This window comes from Aythya marila (assembly GCF_965140915.1).
Source record: "Aythya marila genome assembly, chromosome: 25".
Classification (NCBI taxonomy): domain Eukaryota; kingdom Metazoa; phylum Chordata; class Aves; order Anseriformes; family Anatidae; genus Aythya; species Aythya marila.
Window position 1 is genome coordinate 5,663,089 of NC_139066.1, and position 19,642 is coordinate 5,682,730.

General features: G+C 52.0%; 1 protein-coding gene across 4 annotated transcripts in view; it reads right to left on the reverse strand.

Annotated features, from left to right (window-relative positions):
- The window catches only part of MLLT6 (MLLT6, PHD finger containing), a gene marked incomplete at its 5' end in the record, with an annotated part of 42,391 nt that overhangs the window by 14,143 nt on the left and 8,606 nt on the right, over nucleotides 1–19,642 (reverse strand). For 3 of the 4 annotated variants that reach the window (XM_082779119.1, XM_082779121.1, XM_082779122.1), the window contains 6 exons: nucleotides 6,280–6,378; nucleotides 15,179–15,286; nucleotides 16,491–16,584; nucleotides 17,294–17,397; nucleotides 17,860–17,969; nucleotides 19,548–19,602. In XM_082779119.1, the coding sequence (XP_082635245.1) occupies nucleotides 6,280–6,378; nucleotides 15,179–15,286; nucleotides 16,491–16,584; nucleotides 17,294–17,397; nucleotides 17,860–17,969; nucleotides 19,548–19,602 (570 nt within the window). The remainder of the gene's footprint in view (nucleotides 1–6,279; nucleotides 6,379–15,178; nucleotides 15,287–16,490; nucleotides 16,585–17,293; nucleotides 17,398–17,859; nucleotides 17,970–19,547; nucleotides 19,603–19,642) is intronic. The other variant, XM_082779120.1, reaches the window with a different exon arrangement.

Consider the following 19,642-nt stretch of genomic DNA (forward strand, 5'->3'; position numbering starts at 1 on the left):
TGCGTGGAAATCCAGGAGCCTGGGAGGAGAGAGAGAAGTGTGGGAGTTGGGCAGAGGGGGATGAACTGAAAACCAGATTCCTCGGCGCACCCGCGCTAGGATGTGGAACCTTCACCTTCAAGTCACTTCAAAGCCTTCAGAGATCGCTTCCTGCAAGGTATTACTGCAACCAAATCGATACCATAGACGTGGTTCCAACGTGATGGCCACAGCCCAAAACACAACACCTGCACGTTAACGCCGACATCTTTTACTTCTCACTGAGAGCAGATACAGGGGAGACACGGGGACGCACAAAACCTTTCTGAAATTCCACTACCCCTGACTCCAGATGACCTCTTCTTAGGGAGAGCTAAAGAAAAAAGGGCTTGTAATGCAGACTCATGAATGCCCAGATAAAAATCTTCCCCCATTCCTCCCACATGGTTTAATCACTCCGCACAATGCAACAGCTGGCAGCCTAACACACACCAGATGTGCCGGGAATATGAAAGACAGGAGGAAGGGAGTGGTGGAAATTAGGGGGGGGAGAAGGGGGAATCTGTATTTTCTCATCACAGACTCCTGGATGTAGGAGATTAAGCCTTCTTGATTTATGAGCTCAGAGGGAGCGTGAAAATCTTTCCGACTTTCCACATCTGCCTGGAGGGGGAAAGGAGAGCGGTGCCTGGGGGCTACGGGAAGTCCTGAGAGCGTTCACAAAGTCACAGGAACGAGATGGCTCATGTCCCGGCAGATATGCAAAGCCCCAAATTTTCCCTCCATAAATTTCTCTCTTTGGAGCTCCCCACAAGGTGCACGGGGCCACGGGAGGGCAGGGGGAAACCACGTGAGGAGACATGTTATAAATCTGGAGTGTCAGGAAGGGAGTGCAGGGCAAGTAATGAATTAGTGCAGGGTGGAAGGGGGAAACCTGAGCTGGGAAATAAATCTTAATTGTGAAATTAAAGGCAAAAAAAAAAAAAAAAAAAAAAGAGGAGGGAGAGAGGCTGAGCTGGCGGTGGATGGCTGGACACTCACCTGCAGGGCTGATCTGACCTCACAGACCTCCCCGACAATCTCCCAGAGATTTGGGGGCAGGATTTTACTACCTACAGCCAAATGCTATCCTAGATAGTGTTTGCCAAAGAGGTCACGGCAGCTGGAACCGTACGGAGCTACTGGGAGCCCTCTGCACCACTGGGAGCCCTTCTCCAGCAGCCGTCCCAGGGAGCCTGCACATTGGGGCGAGGGCCCAGGCACTGCAGCTGGGGAGCAAAGAGGGAAACTGAAACCGCCCTAAATCACTTCCCCTCCCCGTGCCTCTGTTTCTTCCCCCCCTTTGCTCCGTGGAGCCTGCAAGCTCTGTGTGGCACTGCAGCCTTCCAGGAGACACACGAGAATGGCCAAGCACAACACGGCCGTGATTTGGAGGGGAGGGGCCCCGCTCCCTTAATGCCAATATTAATAATAGTAACGAGGGCTGCAATCCCGTCACCTCCCTAAGGAAGCAGATTCTCCAGCTCAGGGCTGCTGCCTAGAGGAGGCAGGGCTGGAGAAACCTGCAGGCTGGCTGCTTACGTTGGACATACACAGAGGTCTGAAGCTCTAGACCACTGGCTTTTCTCCAGCCCGGAAAGCTGTAGGTACGTGTGCATGTGCAGAAACGCCGACGTTCTGTGTGTTTTGCAAACAGGTGTGCATGGGGGAGAGCAGGCTGCGGAGAAAAAAAAAAAAAAAAAGGGAAGCGCTGGGGAAGCGAGAGCTCCCTTTCAAAATGAGGCAGCAGTTGCGTTTTGAAGCCCTGTTTTAAGCAACCAAGTACAAAACGTCATCGGAATGAGCCTGCTGCCCCAGCTGGAGGTGACAGGCTGGCGGGGAAACTCCTGCCTTCACCCCTGAGCCGGGAGAAGTGAGCCAAAGTCGCGCGGGCACCCGAGCACAGGCATGCACGCACCTCCTCCCCCCGGCACTCGCTGTCCCCCGAGGGGCCGTACCTGTTTCCCGGCCTCTCTGTGACACTGTGCAGCACCCAAGCTCTTCATTCATTAATTTATTTATGGGAAATCAGAAGAGCATCTCTTTGCCTCCTGATTGGCGGGGCGAGCTCCTAGAGGGAACCACTGACGAAATGCAGAAGGGGTGGGGGAGGCCGGTGCAGCCTCGAAAACACACAGAGCTGCTTTGCCCTGGATTAAACTACTGGCGAGGGGAAGCAGGGAGGACGCAGCACAAGGAACAATGCGACGAGAGCAGGAGCTCCTCCAGCCCACTCGGCACAGAGCGATGTGCTGAAGCAGCCGCCCGGGCAGACCGTAAGCATCAGCTGCCTTCCCCGGCTGGATCACTCGGTAGAGGTCAAATGAGTCTGCCAGGAGCCTTGGGCAAAGCGCTCGTACGAGCTACAGCATCTGTAGCTGAACCCTGTCAGCAGAGAGATCAGGCAGCGCCGTGCTGCTGGTCTTCACGGGCAGGGGCAGAAGACACGGATGGGCTGGAGAATGTGCCTTTAACTCCTTGATGTCCCCGGTAAATTCACACTCGTGTCAGGACAAGGGATGCTAGAAGGCTCAGGGATGCTTGCTGTAAACATCCGTGCTGAGACACGCTGTGACAGCAGGGGGAAGGAGCAGCCTCCCCCCACAAGCCCCTTCCCCATCACCGCTACCGGATTTGCCCGAGCAAAGCGCAGCGCAGAGGTTCCCGGGATCCGTCAGCCCCAGGCCTGCCGGTAGACGCCGAGAGCTCAAATAACAGTGGGAAACCTGGAAAACCTCCCCGCCGCCGGTGGCTCTGCAGCCTCAGCCCTTGGCCCTGCTGCGCTCCCTCTCCCAGCACCTGATGGGGGTGGGTGCGGGGAGCCCTTGGCATCCGCGGCTTCAATTACCAAACCCAGAGCGAGCCAGATGTTGCGGCCCAAAACACGTAGCATGTGTGAGTGTGTGTCAACAAGTGATCGTGATGTCTACAGCTGGCAGGAGGAGGCAGCTGGGGTGGCTTGCGATCCCGCAGATTTACTGCAAGTGCAACAGAGAGCGGCAGGACGGCTCCCCGGGGGCGGCGGGGGGGAGAGGGGAGGCTCTGTGCGTGCCGCCCGGTGTGCTCGCTGACACGGATGGCCAACACCGAGCTCCAGCTCCACAGACAGACCCCAAGCACAGACCCTGAGCACAGACCCCGAGCACAGACCCCAAGCACAGACCCCGAGCACTGGAACCGCCTGCTGAATGCATCTGGCAGCGTGCGGCTGCAGAGCTGGAGCAGCCCCGGCTGCCAGGGCTTGCTGGTGAGCCTCATTGCTCTTCCCCTGGCAAGAAACCCTGCTCTGCCCCAGGCCTTCCCCACGAATGCCATCTTTCCAAGAGGCTTTTCAAAAGCATTACCAGTTGGCAGCACTTTGGGGTTTTGGGATGGACCACATGAAAAAGCTAGGAGCTATTACAGCCAGACACCATTACGCAGAGGGGATGCTTTCTGCTTCCCTCCCACTCCCCAAAAAGTCTGCAGGAGCTGCAGGTAGCCAGCATGACAACAAACCAGAGTCTATATCCAGCACAATCCCTCCTAATCCATCCAAAAACCCCAGCCTGGGAGCACCTCTGGGGGATTTTCAGTCCATCTGCTCTCTTGCAGGGATGCTCCTGGGCCCCACAAGCAAGATTTACTCCTCTTTGAGAGCAGTGGCAGTGGCATTGCCTCAGGACGCTTTTCAGAGGCAGAAGGAGAGCTCAAAAGAGGTATTACGAAAAGTCATTTATGTGCTGTGAATTCACACCCTAGTTTCGCTTTCCGGTGTAGATGAGAGCTGAGGCCACCGCTGTGTGTTCTGTGTGTTCATCCCCAAAACCAGAGTGAGGCAGTGAGAGCTCGTCACTGCACGGACGGGGCACGGACGTCTGGTCAGGTCCCAGTGTCAGGGATTAATGGCATTTGGGTTCCTAGAAGACGCAGGGAAGCACTTCAGTGAGACACTGAGAACTCTGGCAGAAGTCAGAAGTCTAGCACAACCGATTTCCAGAGGAAACCACATCAAAGGACCTTCATGACTGAACGGTTCAAGAGGGGAGCACAGGGTGGACACCACAGTAGGTGAAAACTGGAATTGAAAAATAAAGCTGGATTGCAAAGTTAAAGAAAAACGGGAACCCAGAGGTGGGGTTGCCTGAGGGAATGAGGAAGTGGGACACGATGGCACAAGAGGGACCAGCAGTGCTGTTCTGCAGAGTCACACCACCACTGCCAGCTTTGGTTTTGCTGCGTGTACCCTACCCGCCCTCCAGCACACTGCTGGGACGAGCAGCACTAAGCTAAAACCCAGAAAGGACAAAGATGGCTTGGGCTTCAGAGAGGAAACTGCTTGGACACAGTACATTAATGCATGAACGTGTTCTCAGAGCTTTACATTAGTCTAACCGCTGCAATGCTGCGCTGGTGCAACTCTCCAGAAAGCCTCACGCAACCACCCCGAGGGGTTTGTGCAGGGTGCTTTTGGTAACAGAGAGCTTGAAGAATGCTTTGAGAAACTGTGCACAAAAATGCAAGGGAAATACATTCTTTGTTATGAGGATTAATAATAACTCCCTAGGGAAACACTAAAACCCTGTCACTCAAGCACAGCTACAGTAATTAGGATCTCCTGAATTTTAGCTTACAAAGAGTTGAAAGCTGCCTGTAAAACTCAATTGCACCCTTCCCTCCTCATTTATAAAGGTCTGGCAGGGCTTTGGAGGAGACAGTGGGTAAGTGTCTAACAACCACTCCAGCTGGCCAAGAGTCAGGGTTTGGATTTCAGTTTAGTCTGAAAATAATCTTGGTAGGCCATCAGCTCCCGCCAGCTCTGTTCACAGGGTGAATCTGCTGTTCCCAAAAGCCAGAGCTGAGCTGCCTCGACACGGGTACAGGTAAGCCAGGAGTGGCTGCAGCTCGCAGCTAGTCCTCCATTCCATCCTCCTGCAGCTTTCTGCTTCTCCCAGCCTAAGGCTGCCTTTGCCATTTCAGCTCTAAACTGCATCTTCTCCCTGCTTCCACGCTTGGCCTCATGCAGAAAACAGAAAAACCTCTCCAGTCCCAACCCAGAACAACCCTGTGCTGATCAGCAGGAGCTTTCATTCTTCCAGACTGCCCCTGCAGCGCTTCTCACACTTGCAGACCCTGCTAGCCTGTGAATTTTCAGTTTCACAAGGCAGCCCTGCCATGTATCGGGCACACGAGCCTTTCCAAGTAGCATTTCTGTGCCCAAAAGGACATTCCTGGGACATGTTATCTATTTGCTCTAGCAAGAGCTCGGCCCTAATCATAGTCTCACACCAGAACAGCCCTGCTGAGGAGCTGCATTAATTTGCTTTCCCACTACAGAGAGGGGGGCACAACTCCAAAGGTCCACGCGCTGGAGTAACCTCACTTGTTCCCTAACACTGAAAAACTGCAAACTTGGCCTTCACCTTGTTGCATGCAGGTTTGAGGCAAGTTCCACTGTGGCTATTCTGCTTTCCTAGAGTTTGGATCTGGCATGAGTTACAGAAAGCTCAGGGCTGTCCTGATTTACAGCCAGGTGCAAGAGCCGACGTTGGCAGCACAGCTCCAGCAGTGAAGAGCAGAAACCCACTGACATCCTGCCACTGCCCCACCAGCCCTGGGCACTGAGCAGACTCTGGGCAGCCAAACCTTCCTTCTTCTTACCTCAGGAGCAAAACAGGCCACCACACGGTGCCTGTCTGCCTTCATTTTACTGAAACGGAGGAATTAAATGGGACCCAACCTCCCGTTGTCTCACACAGTAAAGCGACCTCTACTATGCACTTCGAAGATCTTACATGCATGTAAGATTGTCTGGTTTTTCCCCCTAGCTCTATCAGTTTGTCTAATAAAGGATAATGCCTCCTCCCACAAGCTTGCCTTGCTTACCTACCTGCCTGAGCTGATTACCATGTGGCAATAGAAAAGGCCAAAGCCTGGATATTTATCTATTCTGCAAGAGCTTTAAATCTGAACATCTGCTGCAGAACAGGCTGGCACTTCCAGCTCGATCACTTGGGAGTTCAGCTCCATGATTGTGTCGTCAGTGCTGACAGAAACCGAGACAGCTGCCGCATTAAGTTCCCAAGGCGGGCGTTGAGGTGGGGAGGCAGGCAGAGAGAGTGAGAATGTGACGAATCAGGAATCGAAATAAGTGGACAAAAGCTCTTTCTCTCCTCTTCTGCACCATCCTTCCCACTTCCTCGGAAAGCCAGCCTTGGTGGCTTCCTCCTTCCCTCTCTCCCCACCCCGCACTCACGCGCTCGCATCCTGCAGGTTTGGTACCTTTTCTGCAGCGACGGGCACCGAGGCTGGCGTAAGGCTGGTGGGAGATTCTGGACGTTTTTTGTGCTTCTGTTTAGGTCTTTCCTTGTCCTTACGACTCTGCAAAAGAAATCAGAGAATACTGGAAGGCTCTTTTCCTCTGCTGAGAATAGCAGTTGTAAGGGAAAAGAAAGGAGGGTGTGTAGGGGTGGATTTACAACCATACATTCATATTCCTCTTCCCTTCTCCACCCATCCACAAGAGCCCAGTATCCCTTCCCCCACGCCCCAGCTTCTGGCTGGGAGCGTCCCACTATCTCTGCCCCAGCTGCAGCCAACATCTGGAGCACAGAATATCAACAGAAGCCCCTGAATCAGTTTATGGTAAGATGATAGGGAAGGATTTAACAAGCTCTGGCTGATTTCAAGAAACCTGAGCTTTCCTCTTGCTATTTCCCCAAAGGGGCTCTGTGCCCCCTTATCCTCGCTCTCTTCCTTCTTCAAAGGCTTCTCGGATACACCCTGTACAGCCAGCGGAAGGATCTTGACTCCAGCACGTGTTGCACGTGCACAGGTAGAGAGATCAGTCGGGGGAGATCTCAGAAACCACGCTTGAATCCAACCCAGAGATCCTCCCCACCTCCTCTCCCAGCAGAGAACAGCTGGGCTGGGTCCATCTCTGCTAACTGCAGCCAGACTAGTTAGATTGATTTCTTCATCCTGTTTTCTCTCTCACTAAAACCCCAGAAAGATGGGATTCTTCAAGCTGCAAACCAAGGAAAAAATCGTGGCCTGAGAAACACGGAGCGCTGCCCACCCTGCTGCTACGGTCTCCTGGGGAACGCACTGCAACCGAAGTGGCTGTGCTTGCGTCCTGCTATCTGGATGTTTATGCTAAAACCGAGATGTTTTCAGGGAATGGACTGAAAACACACGCCTGTGACAGGCCATGGCTCCCACCGAAGTCAGTGGGGGTTGTGGATGCCCGAGCCAGCTGGCAGGCACGGTGGCAGGATAGGAGAGCGTGCTCCATCACATGCTCCTGCTTCCTCACGATCTTCCTCAGCCGCGTGCTCCTGTAGGGACAAAGCTGGCTGGCAACGGGAGCTTTTCTGTGCTACTGGTGTCAGCTAAAGGCACGGCCTGCTTGGCTGGAGCTGTGGAAACTTTTGTGCTCAATTCCAGCCTTGCCGGTGTGGTCACTGTTCTGTGGATCAAGAGATCTGCTGTCAGGCAAACACCTGGATGAGAGGTAGAAAAATCCATCCTCTTGGTTTTTTTAGGGGAAAGAATGCCTGCTCTGGTACTGCTCCCTCACGTGGGTGCTTTAACCTAGAAGCTGAAGCCCTCCCTGTCCACCAAAGGTGTGTTCAGAGCAGGGCAGTCACGTAGGAGCTCACTGACTCTCCAGGAGGATGCTGACTGCTTCCTCGGGCAGGCAAAGCCCTGAGATGGGATGCTGGCAGAGGGAAGATGCAACTGCAGTAATGGATCAGCTCTGCTGTGGTGTTTTATTAATTAATTTTTTTTTGAGAGAAGAAAGTGGAATAATTAGCTTACAAACAATAAGTTAAATGTAAAAAGAAAAAAAAAAAGGGGGGGGGGGGAGGAGAAGGGGCAGGAGAAAAAGGCTAGAGCAAGAAGGCGTGAAGTCATGCAGAGGTGAAGCAAAAGCACTTCAGATACCGGCACCTCCCAGCGTGGCTTTGGCCGAGTTCTCAGTGCCCTTGGACACGAGGCCCACCCGCAGCCACCAGTGACCCCGCCGGCGTAAATCCGCCGCCAGGCCACAGCGGCTTTCTCTGGGATGAGCTGGTGGAAGAGGGAGGCAAATCCAGCCAAAGCCTCACTGCTCCTGCTGGGTGTCCGACCGAGTACCAGCAGCGCTTCCGATATCCACCCATCCCCATCATGTTATCACCAGACTCCTGGTGTTTGCCATATCTGCTAAAGCCTCAGTTCCTGGAGCTACAGCATTTTGCAAGGATCTCTGTTTTTTCTCATCTTTTTCCCCCTTTTTTTCCCCCTTCCTTCAGCACGCATTTACAGCTTTGGCACTGAATGAGAAAAGCTTGAGAATGTGATTTCTACAAGCTAAGTGCTGAGACACGAACTTAAATGAAATCTTGACTAAATCTCACGATGTTTTAAATACTCGGGGGCTTCTCGTGCTATAAATACTGCCCAAGTCTCGTGGGCTATCTAGGACAGGAAGACGGGAAGCAGTGGTGCAGAGTTACGCCTGTCGCAGGCTACGTGCCTCTCAGTGGCAGGGCTGGGACCGGTTGTTCATTATCCCACCAGCAGGAACAATTTGCACTCACTTGGTAGCACGCAGCAGAGAATTTCAACGAGCTCAGGAGAGCTTCTTCATATCCGCATCTCGTTTTACAAAAGGAGAAAGCAGGGCACGTGGGATGAGAGATCTTGCAACGATTTCACAGCAAGTCATCCAAAAACTCAGGCAGAGAAGGCAGGCAGGCACCCTGCCCCACCAGACACACGGTCGCCCACTTGCAGCCACGCAGAGAAGAGAGAAATGGAAGCAGGAGCCAGACCCTCCCTGCAAAATGTTTTGCCAAATAACTGCACAAACTCGGGTCCTTCAACTTCCTGAATACCACAGAGCTTATTGTCATCTTCCAAGCCCCAAATGCATTTCGCTCATAAAGGTGCAGCAAGCAGGACTAAAACATGATGCTGCAAACGCTAACGAGACAGCCCTGGAACCGTTTAACTTCACAAATCAAAGTCAAGAGGAGAGAAAAGAGAGCCGAGCCACTCTGGCTAATGACAAGGAACCTCCACACCTACACACACACGTGTGGGGAAAGGCAGGAACGTCCTGACTGTCACCACCACGAACCATAAAACCTCCCCCAGCTTCGCTGTGATGGCAGCAACCGAACTCACATCCTCCAGCTTCAAAATCCTGGCTGTCTGCTGTCTGAAAAAGCTCTCCTTGCGGTGCAGAGCCTACACCCGCTAACTGAGCAGTCCCCCGGCTGCATGTAGGAGTGCGGACATATGCACGCATTCAGCAAGAAGCCAGCCTGCACAATAGGGACCAGATTTCTGGAACCCTCCGCTCCCATTCAGATGCTCGGATAAACGATCAGGTTTTCCGAAACGCTGGGTAGTGAGCTCTTTTGAAGATCCTGCCCTGACTCCATGTGCTGAGCAACTGCACTTTGAACTACGCAGGAAATCTGTCCCACAGAGCCCGGCTTTCGTGCTCTGCTCAAAGTGCTGCGCTGCACCCAGGGCCGCCGCAGCCCGTCGAGGAGCCGACCCGTGCCACACACAGCCCCCGGCCGTGCCCACCGCTCACCTTGCTCCTCTGCCGTGCCCACCCAGTGCCTTTCCCCACCCCACAGCATCTCCTTATCCAGGCTCTGTGCAGCTCCTGCAGAAACCCACAGGGGATGGAGCCCGGGAGCTCTCAGTCTGCAGCCAGCAGCCCCCGAGCTTTGCAGAGCCGGGTGCTCGCTGCCTTCATGCACCCAGCAGGACCCCTCTGCCCCCTCCAGCTGCTCTCTAACGCTTTTGGGTCCTCAGGCAACATGGTTTGACATCTTCTTCAGTATCACTGGATAAACACAGCGTCCTGGGCTAAACAGGCAGGACAATTAATGCCTTGGGCCATAGGGGCAGGACAATTAATGCCCTGGGCTAAACGAGCAGGACAATTAATGCTTTACCCAGTGGAGGTTCTGCACAGGGTGCAAGGACCGAGGCCCTGGATCGGTCCCGGGGCTCAGTTCCTCCTGCCCGTGTTGACACGCACTAAGACAACCTGGGGCGTTCCCCAGCTCACACCAGCGGCTTTTTAAACGTGTGGGTTCTCTCTCCAGGAACCGGAAGGCTTCAAATGCTTCCTGCACGAGCCGCAGGGTGCAAACAGAGAGGGGAGGGTGAGAGGAGAGGAGGGAAGCAGCACCGGCCCCCCGCATCTCAAGTGACCCTCCCCACCTGGCTTTTCTGGGCCCAGAACTTCGCCTGGCTGTGCCACGAAGCAGGACTCAGGGGAAGAGGAGGAAGCAGGGAGGATGCAGCGGGCACAGGGAACCTTCCACCGCCCCCATCCCATCTTTGCAGGCAGAAGCCGGGCCCTACCTTGCAGCCGCTCGGCGCTCCCTGCGGCAGGCGGGCTGGCTGGGCGAGCTGCGGTCTGCAGGGAACATGAACCTGCCCCCAGCAACAACCTCGGTGGAAAACAAACTCTCTCCATGCAGGGCCGAGCAGCTGGGGCTTGGCATGTGGGCACGGAGCAGGCCAGGCCTGCGGCGGGGGGAGCGCGGCCGCATCGGGGGCGTGCCAGCGCCACAATCTCCCTTCGAGCTCCCCAGCGCAGGAGGAATGAAACAGGATCTCCGGCTGCCAAAAAGGGCTGTGCACAGCTCCCTCTCGCTCCCCCCACCGCCGTCTCCCCTTCCCTGAGCCCCCTCTTCTAATCTGCTGGACACCAGCAGTGGGATCATTAAAAGTAGATTGGGCAGGGGAAGGAGGGAGGGCAGAGCCAGGAGCTGGGAAGAGCCAAGCGGGCTCTGCTGCTCCCTCCCTCTTTCCCAGGCTCTCTGCACTCCCTGCCCAGAGGAGGAGGAGGAGGAGGAGGAGGAGGAGGAGGAGGAGGAGGAGGAGGAAGCCTGGCTCTGGGCTGCAGCCATGGCAGCCACAGCGAGGAGGAAGGCAGCACCGGGCAGAGGGGCACCAAACCCCTGTGATCTCAATTTGTGATCTCAAATTGTCGCTGCGCCCCTGCTAACTGAAGGACTGGCTGGGGGTGGCGAAACACCTGCATAAGAGGCCCCAGCAAGCCAGGCAAGGATGCTACACAACGAGGCTATTACAGCTAGATGAGAGCAGGTCTAGGTCCAGCACTCCCTCCCCAAAACACTGTGTCTCGTGAGCAGCCACCTGCATCCCGATCGGAAAAATCGTCCGCTTGGCTCCTCGGTGCCTGCGTGGAAACAAAGCCCCGAGAGGCAGACCTCCCTCACCAACTCGGAGGCGAGCACAAAGCCCCTCACAGAACCCCGCGGGTTTAGGTTTCAGCCCAGCACAGCTTCTGCAGTGTGCTGAGTTTCAGCGCGGCTCATTTCCTCTGCTGGCATCTGGGCCAGACAGACAGACAGACAGACGGACAGGCAGACGGACGGGCGGTGGGGAGGGAGGCTCTGCCGTGCATCTGCTCAGCCACCACGGGACTGGGGGCTGCAGGGAGAAGGGGCAGGACAGCCACAGGTCTGGTGTCCCCATTAAGTCCCCCCCTGCAGCTCCGGAGGCAGTTCAGGAGCTCAAGGTGTATTCCAGGACAGGGACTGTTCCTCCCTGCTCCTCCCATAACGATGTCCCCTATCCAAATTAAAAAGTCCCCCGATTTTGCTCATGGGCTCCCTGTGCTCCCTAAGAACAGCTCTGGATGAGGTCTCTCCTGGTGGGGTTTGTGCCTCCAAATGCCGCAGTGTTTCGGAGTCCGTGCTCAGCCGCTCCTGTGGGGACAGATTTCATTCCACCAAGTGTGATGATTTTTTTCTGTGCATTTCCAGCAGACAATATAGGTGACAGAACATCTGTACTTCATTCAACCCCTGTGCGTCATCCAGCATTTTCTTGGTATTTGGCTATTGTTTTCTTTCTTTCTTTCTTCTTTCTTTTTTTAAACAAACCCTGCGAAGGCTCCCACAGGGTAGAGCGCACACATGGCAATACCCAGCCCAAAGAAATAAATGGGTTTGGTTTCTCTAAGGCCTGGTGTGTTCTGAGGAAAACCCAAGGCCTGGAGCCTTCCCATTTTCAGGACAGCACAGAAGGAAATGCTTGGGCTGGTATCATTTGTGACTGAGAAGGGCGGGGGATCCTGACGCTGGTTGCAGTCCCACATCACAATTGTCCCTTGTCCCGTGGAGAACAAGACTCTTCACAAATGCCAAGCTGCTTTACAGAAGGGTTTAGGAGTCCAAATCTGGAGTCTCTGCTGTCTTCCTTCTCCCACTGAAGCCAGCGGGTTAAATCCAGTGCCCCTCAGTCAGGTTTCCTCTAAAAAAACAGCCGGAGAGCCCTGCGCTGGAAGGGAGCACCTGCAGACTGGGGACTTGCATGCATTTTGCTCTGCTGCTGAGTGCTCAGCTCCCCAGCACCGCCTGCAGCTCTGCGGGATGGGACCGGCCGGCTGTGCAGCTGGACAGGCTCAAGACAAAACCTCTCTGCTCCTGGTCAGCACAGCAGCACGCCCAGCACCCCTGAAACACGTGCAAGGAGATCACGCACTGCTGGTCACGGACTCCAAAACCTTTTTTGGAAGTCCAGCCTCCTCCTTGGTTACCCCTTTAAAGTCTGCGTGCTCACACGGCCTCGCGCCCGTCCTCCCTGCACCCCGGCACCCCCCCAAGCCCTGCAAACAGCCCAGCACCTCCAGCAGCCTTCCTCACCCTGCCCACGCAGCTGCTTTGCACCCCTCGCGCCCCTCTCCGGGCTGGCTCCCCCTCTGTAAGAGGAAGGAGAGGATCTTGCACTCGGCTGTGGCCGTGCCAAGAGACCCCAGCCCTGACGGGGCCCCTGCCGGAGCTGCTGCTCAAAGCACTACGAGCAGCCAGGAGGGGAGAGCAGCGAGGCAGCAGCGAGACGGAGCCTCTGCACGTTTGTGAGGAACCCAGAGGCTAACAATAGTGGCAAGCGCCACTGAGAAGCCTATAAATAAACCCGCAGTCCTCCTGTTTTCGCTCTCCCCCTGGCGCTGACCTGCTTTCCAGCCAGAGCCGGGAAGCGGCGCTCCCCTGCCCTACCTGCCGGCCACGAGACCGCGCTCCCACCCCGCCAGCAGAAGCTGTGCAAATATAGAAACCCGCCTCCAGCCCCCAGCCTGGGACCTGCACCGTCTGCCCGTTATAATTACAGCTGAGCTCTCAAATCCGCCGCCAATCACCCCGATCCTGCCCTCTCGCCACCCCCTCTGCCTGCTAAAAATAACGCGTTCCAGCGCAGCGCCAACCTTGTGCCAAGCGCTGCTCCCGGCCCGCGGCACAGATGCTCTTTCTCCCTCCTCCTCGCCTCGCAGCAGCTGAACACACAAGGGGAGCAAATACTCCAAATACGTTTTCCAGCCTCGTTGGCAGTTGGAAATTTACTGCCTCGGTGTCACAGCGGGGTGGGCACGGCTTTGGACGTGCAGCCTGGGGAGGGGAGGGTTGCCTGTTTGCCACCTATAGGGAAAGGGTTTGGGCAGGCTCCCCAGACACCAAGTGGGCAAGGTGGGCAGTGCTCCAACCCGGGTGGTGAGGGATAACCTCTGTAAATAAAGAGGGAGACTGCTTTCCTGCCCACATGGTTTATGGACTCTCAGCTGGGCCTGGCAGAAGGGTGCCAGCAGGTATTAACTGATGGCCACGCTTATTGAAAGCCTGGATGCCCTTGTCCGTGGGAAATTGGGCTGGGATCCATCAGCCTTCAGCCACAAAACCCACCAGCATGTCGCTGGGCTGTTTCTGGATGTGGGTCACTATTATTACTATTCATAATGATGTATTGATTGTGAGGACGTCTACTGCAACAAGACAGAAACAAACAAACAAAAAAGAAAACAGCCAGACACCTAAAGCAAGACTGGAAAAATTCACACCACGATTTGAATGGGAATCACCAACTGGGTTCACGCAACACGGTAAATTTGGCTTTTGACCACAGTGGAATAAATCTAGAGGTTTCTTGGTGGAGTAATTCTGGATTTCTCCTAGCAAAAAAAAAAACAAACAGCATCTGGCCCATAAAGTATTAAAAACTATCTGACCATCCTGAAAGTATTCCTGCAAAAGTTATTTGTGGTCCAGAGCCTACAGCACTGTTTTGGACGGATGGGGTGCAAAGGAGGTCGGCGGTACTACATTAAGAATTCTTGATATTATAAAAGCTGTATACATCAACAGATGGGGACGATTTCTTAGTTTGCTGTCACTTGCATTAGAACCTAAATACTCCAAAAAGCACATGTCCCACCTATAAGAGCTATTTATTTTTTACAATAATAAACAGTTCACAAGCCTCTGGTCTCCTAATTTCTTTAGGTATATACCCTTCCACATCAGAACCTGCACCCCTATCAGAACCCCAAAGTCTGCTGGGATTCTGCCTTACACATTCACTGCTGTTTTTCCTTGAAATATGAGCCTTCATCACGTGAGTCAGTTGGTTAATTATGAACCTTGGTGTGCTGTTAACATGTCCTATAACACTGCAGCAGTTGTGATGAGTATGTCTTAACCTGCACAGTTAAACAAATAACTGTTGTACCTGTCAGATCTGGCATTCAGTGCTCTTCTAAATACTTGTTCAGCAAAAATAAATTGTTTTCACAGGTAGATTTGAAGCAGGTGGCCAATCTGACTACCAATGTACTACCTAAGCTATGCTAGCTACTGTTGTTGCCTACAAGTACCCTGCCAGCCACAATGCAGATTGCTAATCAGTCCTCTAAAGCTTGGACTCTGGGATCTGAGGACAACGACCTCCAGTTTACGTTCCTGAGCTGCTGCATTTAAAACCACAGCCCAAAGTACTTTCACACAGATCAAGTCAGTAGCTGGAAACCATAGCACAATGTCACCCTCAAAGTGGACCTGCCCCAAGTTAGAAATGGGAAAGTCGCACATTTCGTGAGTGTGTTCTGCCAAGAACCCTCTGGCATAATCTGAACACACAAACTTGGCTCCACATTCCCCGTGGCTGTGCTGCTCTATTTACATACACATTTCTAGTGTTGTCTTTAGAAACACAGCCACTACTCACACCTCTGACTGTGAAACTCTTTGCAGAGTCAGGGCTCACCTGAGAAGCAAGCCATCAGTACTCTCTGCACACTCTTCCCCTTCTCACCTCCATCCCACATGACTCTGCCTCTGAAGTGACAGCTCTGTGCAGATCTTACCTTCTTTGGCCTTTCGTGGTGGGATACGTGCTTCTCTTGAGCAGGGGACGTGGATCGACTCCGTCTTCCAGCAATGAAGGAGCTCCCTCCAGAGTGACGTGAGGTCTTCTGAGGTAAGTGGGGAAGGGAAGAGATGGACGACAGGGATAGGAGACAGGGAGAGAGAGAGGAATCTGTTATAGAGTCTGGTTTTCACTGTTAGAGTGAGCAATGTTATGGTAAATGGCTTGTCTAAAACATGCAGGGCCAAATTATAAAACTCCTAAAAATCCTGGGGTTTTGGTGACCCATGCACACTGACGCTTCTACGAAAGGCACAGCAGCTAAGAGGCTGTTCTGTAAACAACAAGATAAATGGCAGCAGCAATACTGTGTGGAGAAGTCAGTCCTCCTGAGCAGCATCATCCGTGTTTTGGTCTTGGGTGGGGTGTGGGTGTTTATGTGTATGGAAGGATGCTCTGATCTCAGACTCCAGGCACCAGCAGAAATCCTGCTATCTATCTCAACATCAGTAAATCTGATACAGAGCTCCGCTTGTATCAGATACTGAGGGTACCTGAAGGGCAGGGAAGGTGTCCTCCAGTTTGACTTTGAGGGGAAGCTCAAGACATCAGTCACTGCATGTGACAGCACAGATAAGCAGAAAGGAAAGTGGGAAAAGCCAGCAACAAAGGAGCCACTGATAGATAAACCTGTACAGAGAGGATCAAGTTTCCTTTTTGCTGCAGGGGGGAGAGCAGGTGTCTACTAATTATGCAGAACAGGGAAAGGATTCCTCTCAGTCCTGTAAATAATAGGGGGAAATCCTTTGCCCCAAATATCCCTCAAACCATCCCTGAATGACTCCGGTCTCTTCTGGACTGTCCCTGTCCTCAGGCTGCACAGAACAGCTCGGGCTGTTCTGTGTTACACCCTCCTGCCCAGAGGGCCTGATGTACACTAACTCCCTGGCTGCTCTCTTTTCCTGTCTCAAGCTGCCTCTTACCCTACGGGCAGTGCTTTAGCATCTTTTTCTAAGAAAAAACATCCATTTGACTTCTTGGGACATTTTCAACCATAAAAGACAGGGTCAGGGAAAGCAGATGGAAGAATTAAGCCTGTGGTTTTGAAAATGAGTCTAAAGATGCTATAAAAATGCAATAAATAAATTTATTTTTATTCCTAAGTGACTCTGTCTGAATGGCTGAAAAGAAGCATCCTGCAGACCTTGTTTATGTATTCCTGGCATTTCTTACTGCTCAGAGCACAGATACAATCTAGAATGAAGACAATGCCTTAAAATAAAATCCATTGAAGGGATGAAGAAACTCACCATTTTATTGAAGTGGTACTTGCAGTAGCCACAATATTTGACATTGTCGACTTCTAGGACTTCCTCTTCACATAAGAGGCCAGCCATCTGGGCACTGAAATACATGAAATCAAGAGGAGGATAATGCCAACTGTACAGACATAAAACGTATCCCATCAACAAGCAAAACACAGTTCAAGATATCCAGGCAAGGTCTTGAAGTCTCCTGTCCTGCTTGGCAAATAGCTTTCAAAGACCCTGAAAGGAGTTCAGACTATTTATGATTCATATTAAGATCTTTAAAATTGTCAGTACTTTCCTACCAAATTGTTTTGCAATTTTTGTCTTTCTTAAGGCCTGGGCGATCAGTAACAATCCCAACAAAACACGTATCATGAACAAGGAATCCACGTAAAGCTGGGAATCCCCATGTTCTACTGACAGGCAGTGTTGTTTTCAGGCTGCAGGGTACACGAGGATATCAGCCCTTAAAATCACATCATCTAGATGATACTTTTGTATGTGCTGCGCCGAAAAGGAACATTCCTGGGTTGTGACTCATCTCTTCTCTTCTTGAATTCCACACAGTCCTAGGGAAATCCCCAGACTTCATTCTCACCAGGGAAGGCTTGCTGGTGAAACCTCAGCCTTCCCGCGGAAGTTCCCCGCACAAATTGAGCAAGGATGAGATACCCCTTGCCTAAAATAAAAGCAGTATGATTTGCCCAAAACCCCATGCCACCTGTTTGGTGCAGCCTCAAAAACAAATAGCAGCAAAACCAGTAGCTGGGGCTGTTCCTGGGGTGATACTGCGGGGAACTCACCAGGTGACATGGAAAGCTTGCCGGCAGCCGTGCCGATTACAGGCCATGCACGCTCCAGAGGCTGCTTTGCTCTCCCTGCCCTGCTCTTCACAGATGTAGCAGGTCTGCAAAAAAAGAAAAAAAAAAAAAAGGTCACTCATAGAGGTAGACTATTTCACTCTCATTCTTCTCCAGGAGGCAAAGCCTTCAAGAACTCATAACTTGTGTCCAGTCATCTCCTTCCTACGACAGCAGTTCTGGGTTATTTCTTGGTGGCATGCACAAAACTTATGCATCTTTTTTTTCTCCCAAGTAACAAATGGGTCTGATCAAAATATGGATTAACCAACATGCATCTCCAAGGAGTGGCAGGGTTGCTCAGGTTGTCAAGTTAAGGGAGAGGAACACAGAACATCAAAAGTTATTTACAAGAAAATTTACATTTACATTGTTAGTTATTTTTGAAGGGATCTAAGTACCTGGAAATTAAAATAAATTGGACAGGAGACATGGAGGACACAGACAACCACAGAAAAGCACGACAGGGCAAGTACATTTGGGGCAGCAGGAGAAAGAGGAGGCCTTACCTTGTTGAAGCGGTCGTGGGGTACATACTGCAGGACAATTGGCTCCATGGTGAGCACATTGGCAAACTGCACCTCTGGGATGTACAGAGCACAGACAACGTGGGCCCACCCTGGAGAAGCAAACAAGACAGAGAGCAGAGATTCACACGGGGCAATCCAGCGGAGTCTTATACTCAGACAAGGCTGCAGACAAGCATGGGAGGGAAAGAAGGAGGAGGGTACAGGAAGGAAGCCAACTTAAGTTAGATGCTAGATTTGAAATACTGCTTGTTGTAACTTGGTTAGGAATCAAATCCTTTGTGGGAGAAAGATAGACAGATACCACCTCCAGATGAAATAAGAAAGCAGAGATTTCCTTGGGAAAAGAAATGTACAGCTCTCATTGCCCTTAAAAACATTCCCTCAGGACTTAGGACCCAGAGCTGAAGACCTAGCCAAACCCAGAAAAGCATCCAAACAGTAAATGATGCTGATGGGACAAGTTTGACATGTAGTCCCATGCCAGTGGAAACAAAGCTCCCTTTATTGGCTGTTATCAATGGTTAAAGAAGGCTCTTTCTCAGCAAGCCAAGTTAGATTAAAATCTAAATCCACTGAGACACTTCCCAAATCAAATGTGTAAATCGAAATACCATCTGATCAGGACAGAACTGAGAAAGCTTGAAGGTCAGGAGCCTATGGGGGACAATCCATACTGGTATGCCTACTGCACAGGAAAGATTTAGCTAGAATTAGGATGGACTCAGTTGGGCAGGCAGAACCAAGCTCCATGAATATGGAATCATACAGCACTGTAAGTACTCGGGCTATATAATTCTGTATAGTGGCATGTTTGTAACACTTCTTGTGCCTGTCTACAGGGACCTGACCAAACCACATAATAACATGTTTGGAAGAAGATGCTATGTAGTTATAAAACAATCCCCCAACATGGTACTTTTACTACCGCACTAAGGCTCTCAGTATTTATGACTAGCCCTAACGGACACTTTTACGAAATATCCTGAACTTAGGGCTTCTGCTCTAAATATGGGATCTATTATAATAAAGACCCCCTTGCCTAATGTAGCTTTTAGTGTATTAAGGTAAGTGGCAGGTAGGTAGAGAGGCCTTTCTGAAAAATAAGAAGATTTTGAGGAAAAACAAGTTTGATCCATACAGCCAGCAGCATCAATAGCTGCTAGCTCTGACAACTGAAATCAGACTCCACGGTACTTCACAGTACCAGAGGCTGACAAGCATCAATGATGCACAAGTAAGTCCCACAGAAAGAAACACCTTTGCTGTGTCCTGGTCCCCTACTCTTGGATGGGGACTCACGGCTGAGGCTCCATTAACCTGAGGATCACATCACTGAGGCAAATAACTCAGCAACTTCCATTTTTCCATAAACAGTGACGTATCATGCACTAATTCCTGCAGGGTTAACCTCAAGAAACAGCACATTTCAGGGGCTGTGCTTCAATACCAGCCAGGGGCCAGTCAGATTTCCCCCCAGGGAAAGGTCTTCTCACCATAGTGATTTCAGAAGGTGAAGTTTTGTAAGAAAAGGCAGAGTGTTTTCATTCCTCTGAAACCGCCAGCCTTCCCTTTCTGGTGACATAGGCTCGGAAAGAAAAAAAAATTGCACCTGGGACAGCTGCCGGGAGGCACTGCAAGACATACCGGCTCCACGCAGAAGTACTTACCTCCGTTGTCGGTCCGTTTCAGGGCTCCATCTTTGTGGGGACACAGTTCACATCTCTTGAAATTAAGCAGAAACAACAAGTTTAATCTAACTCCC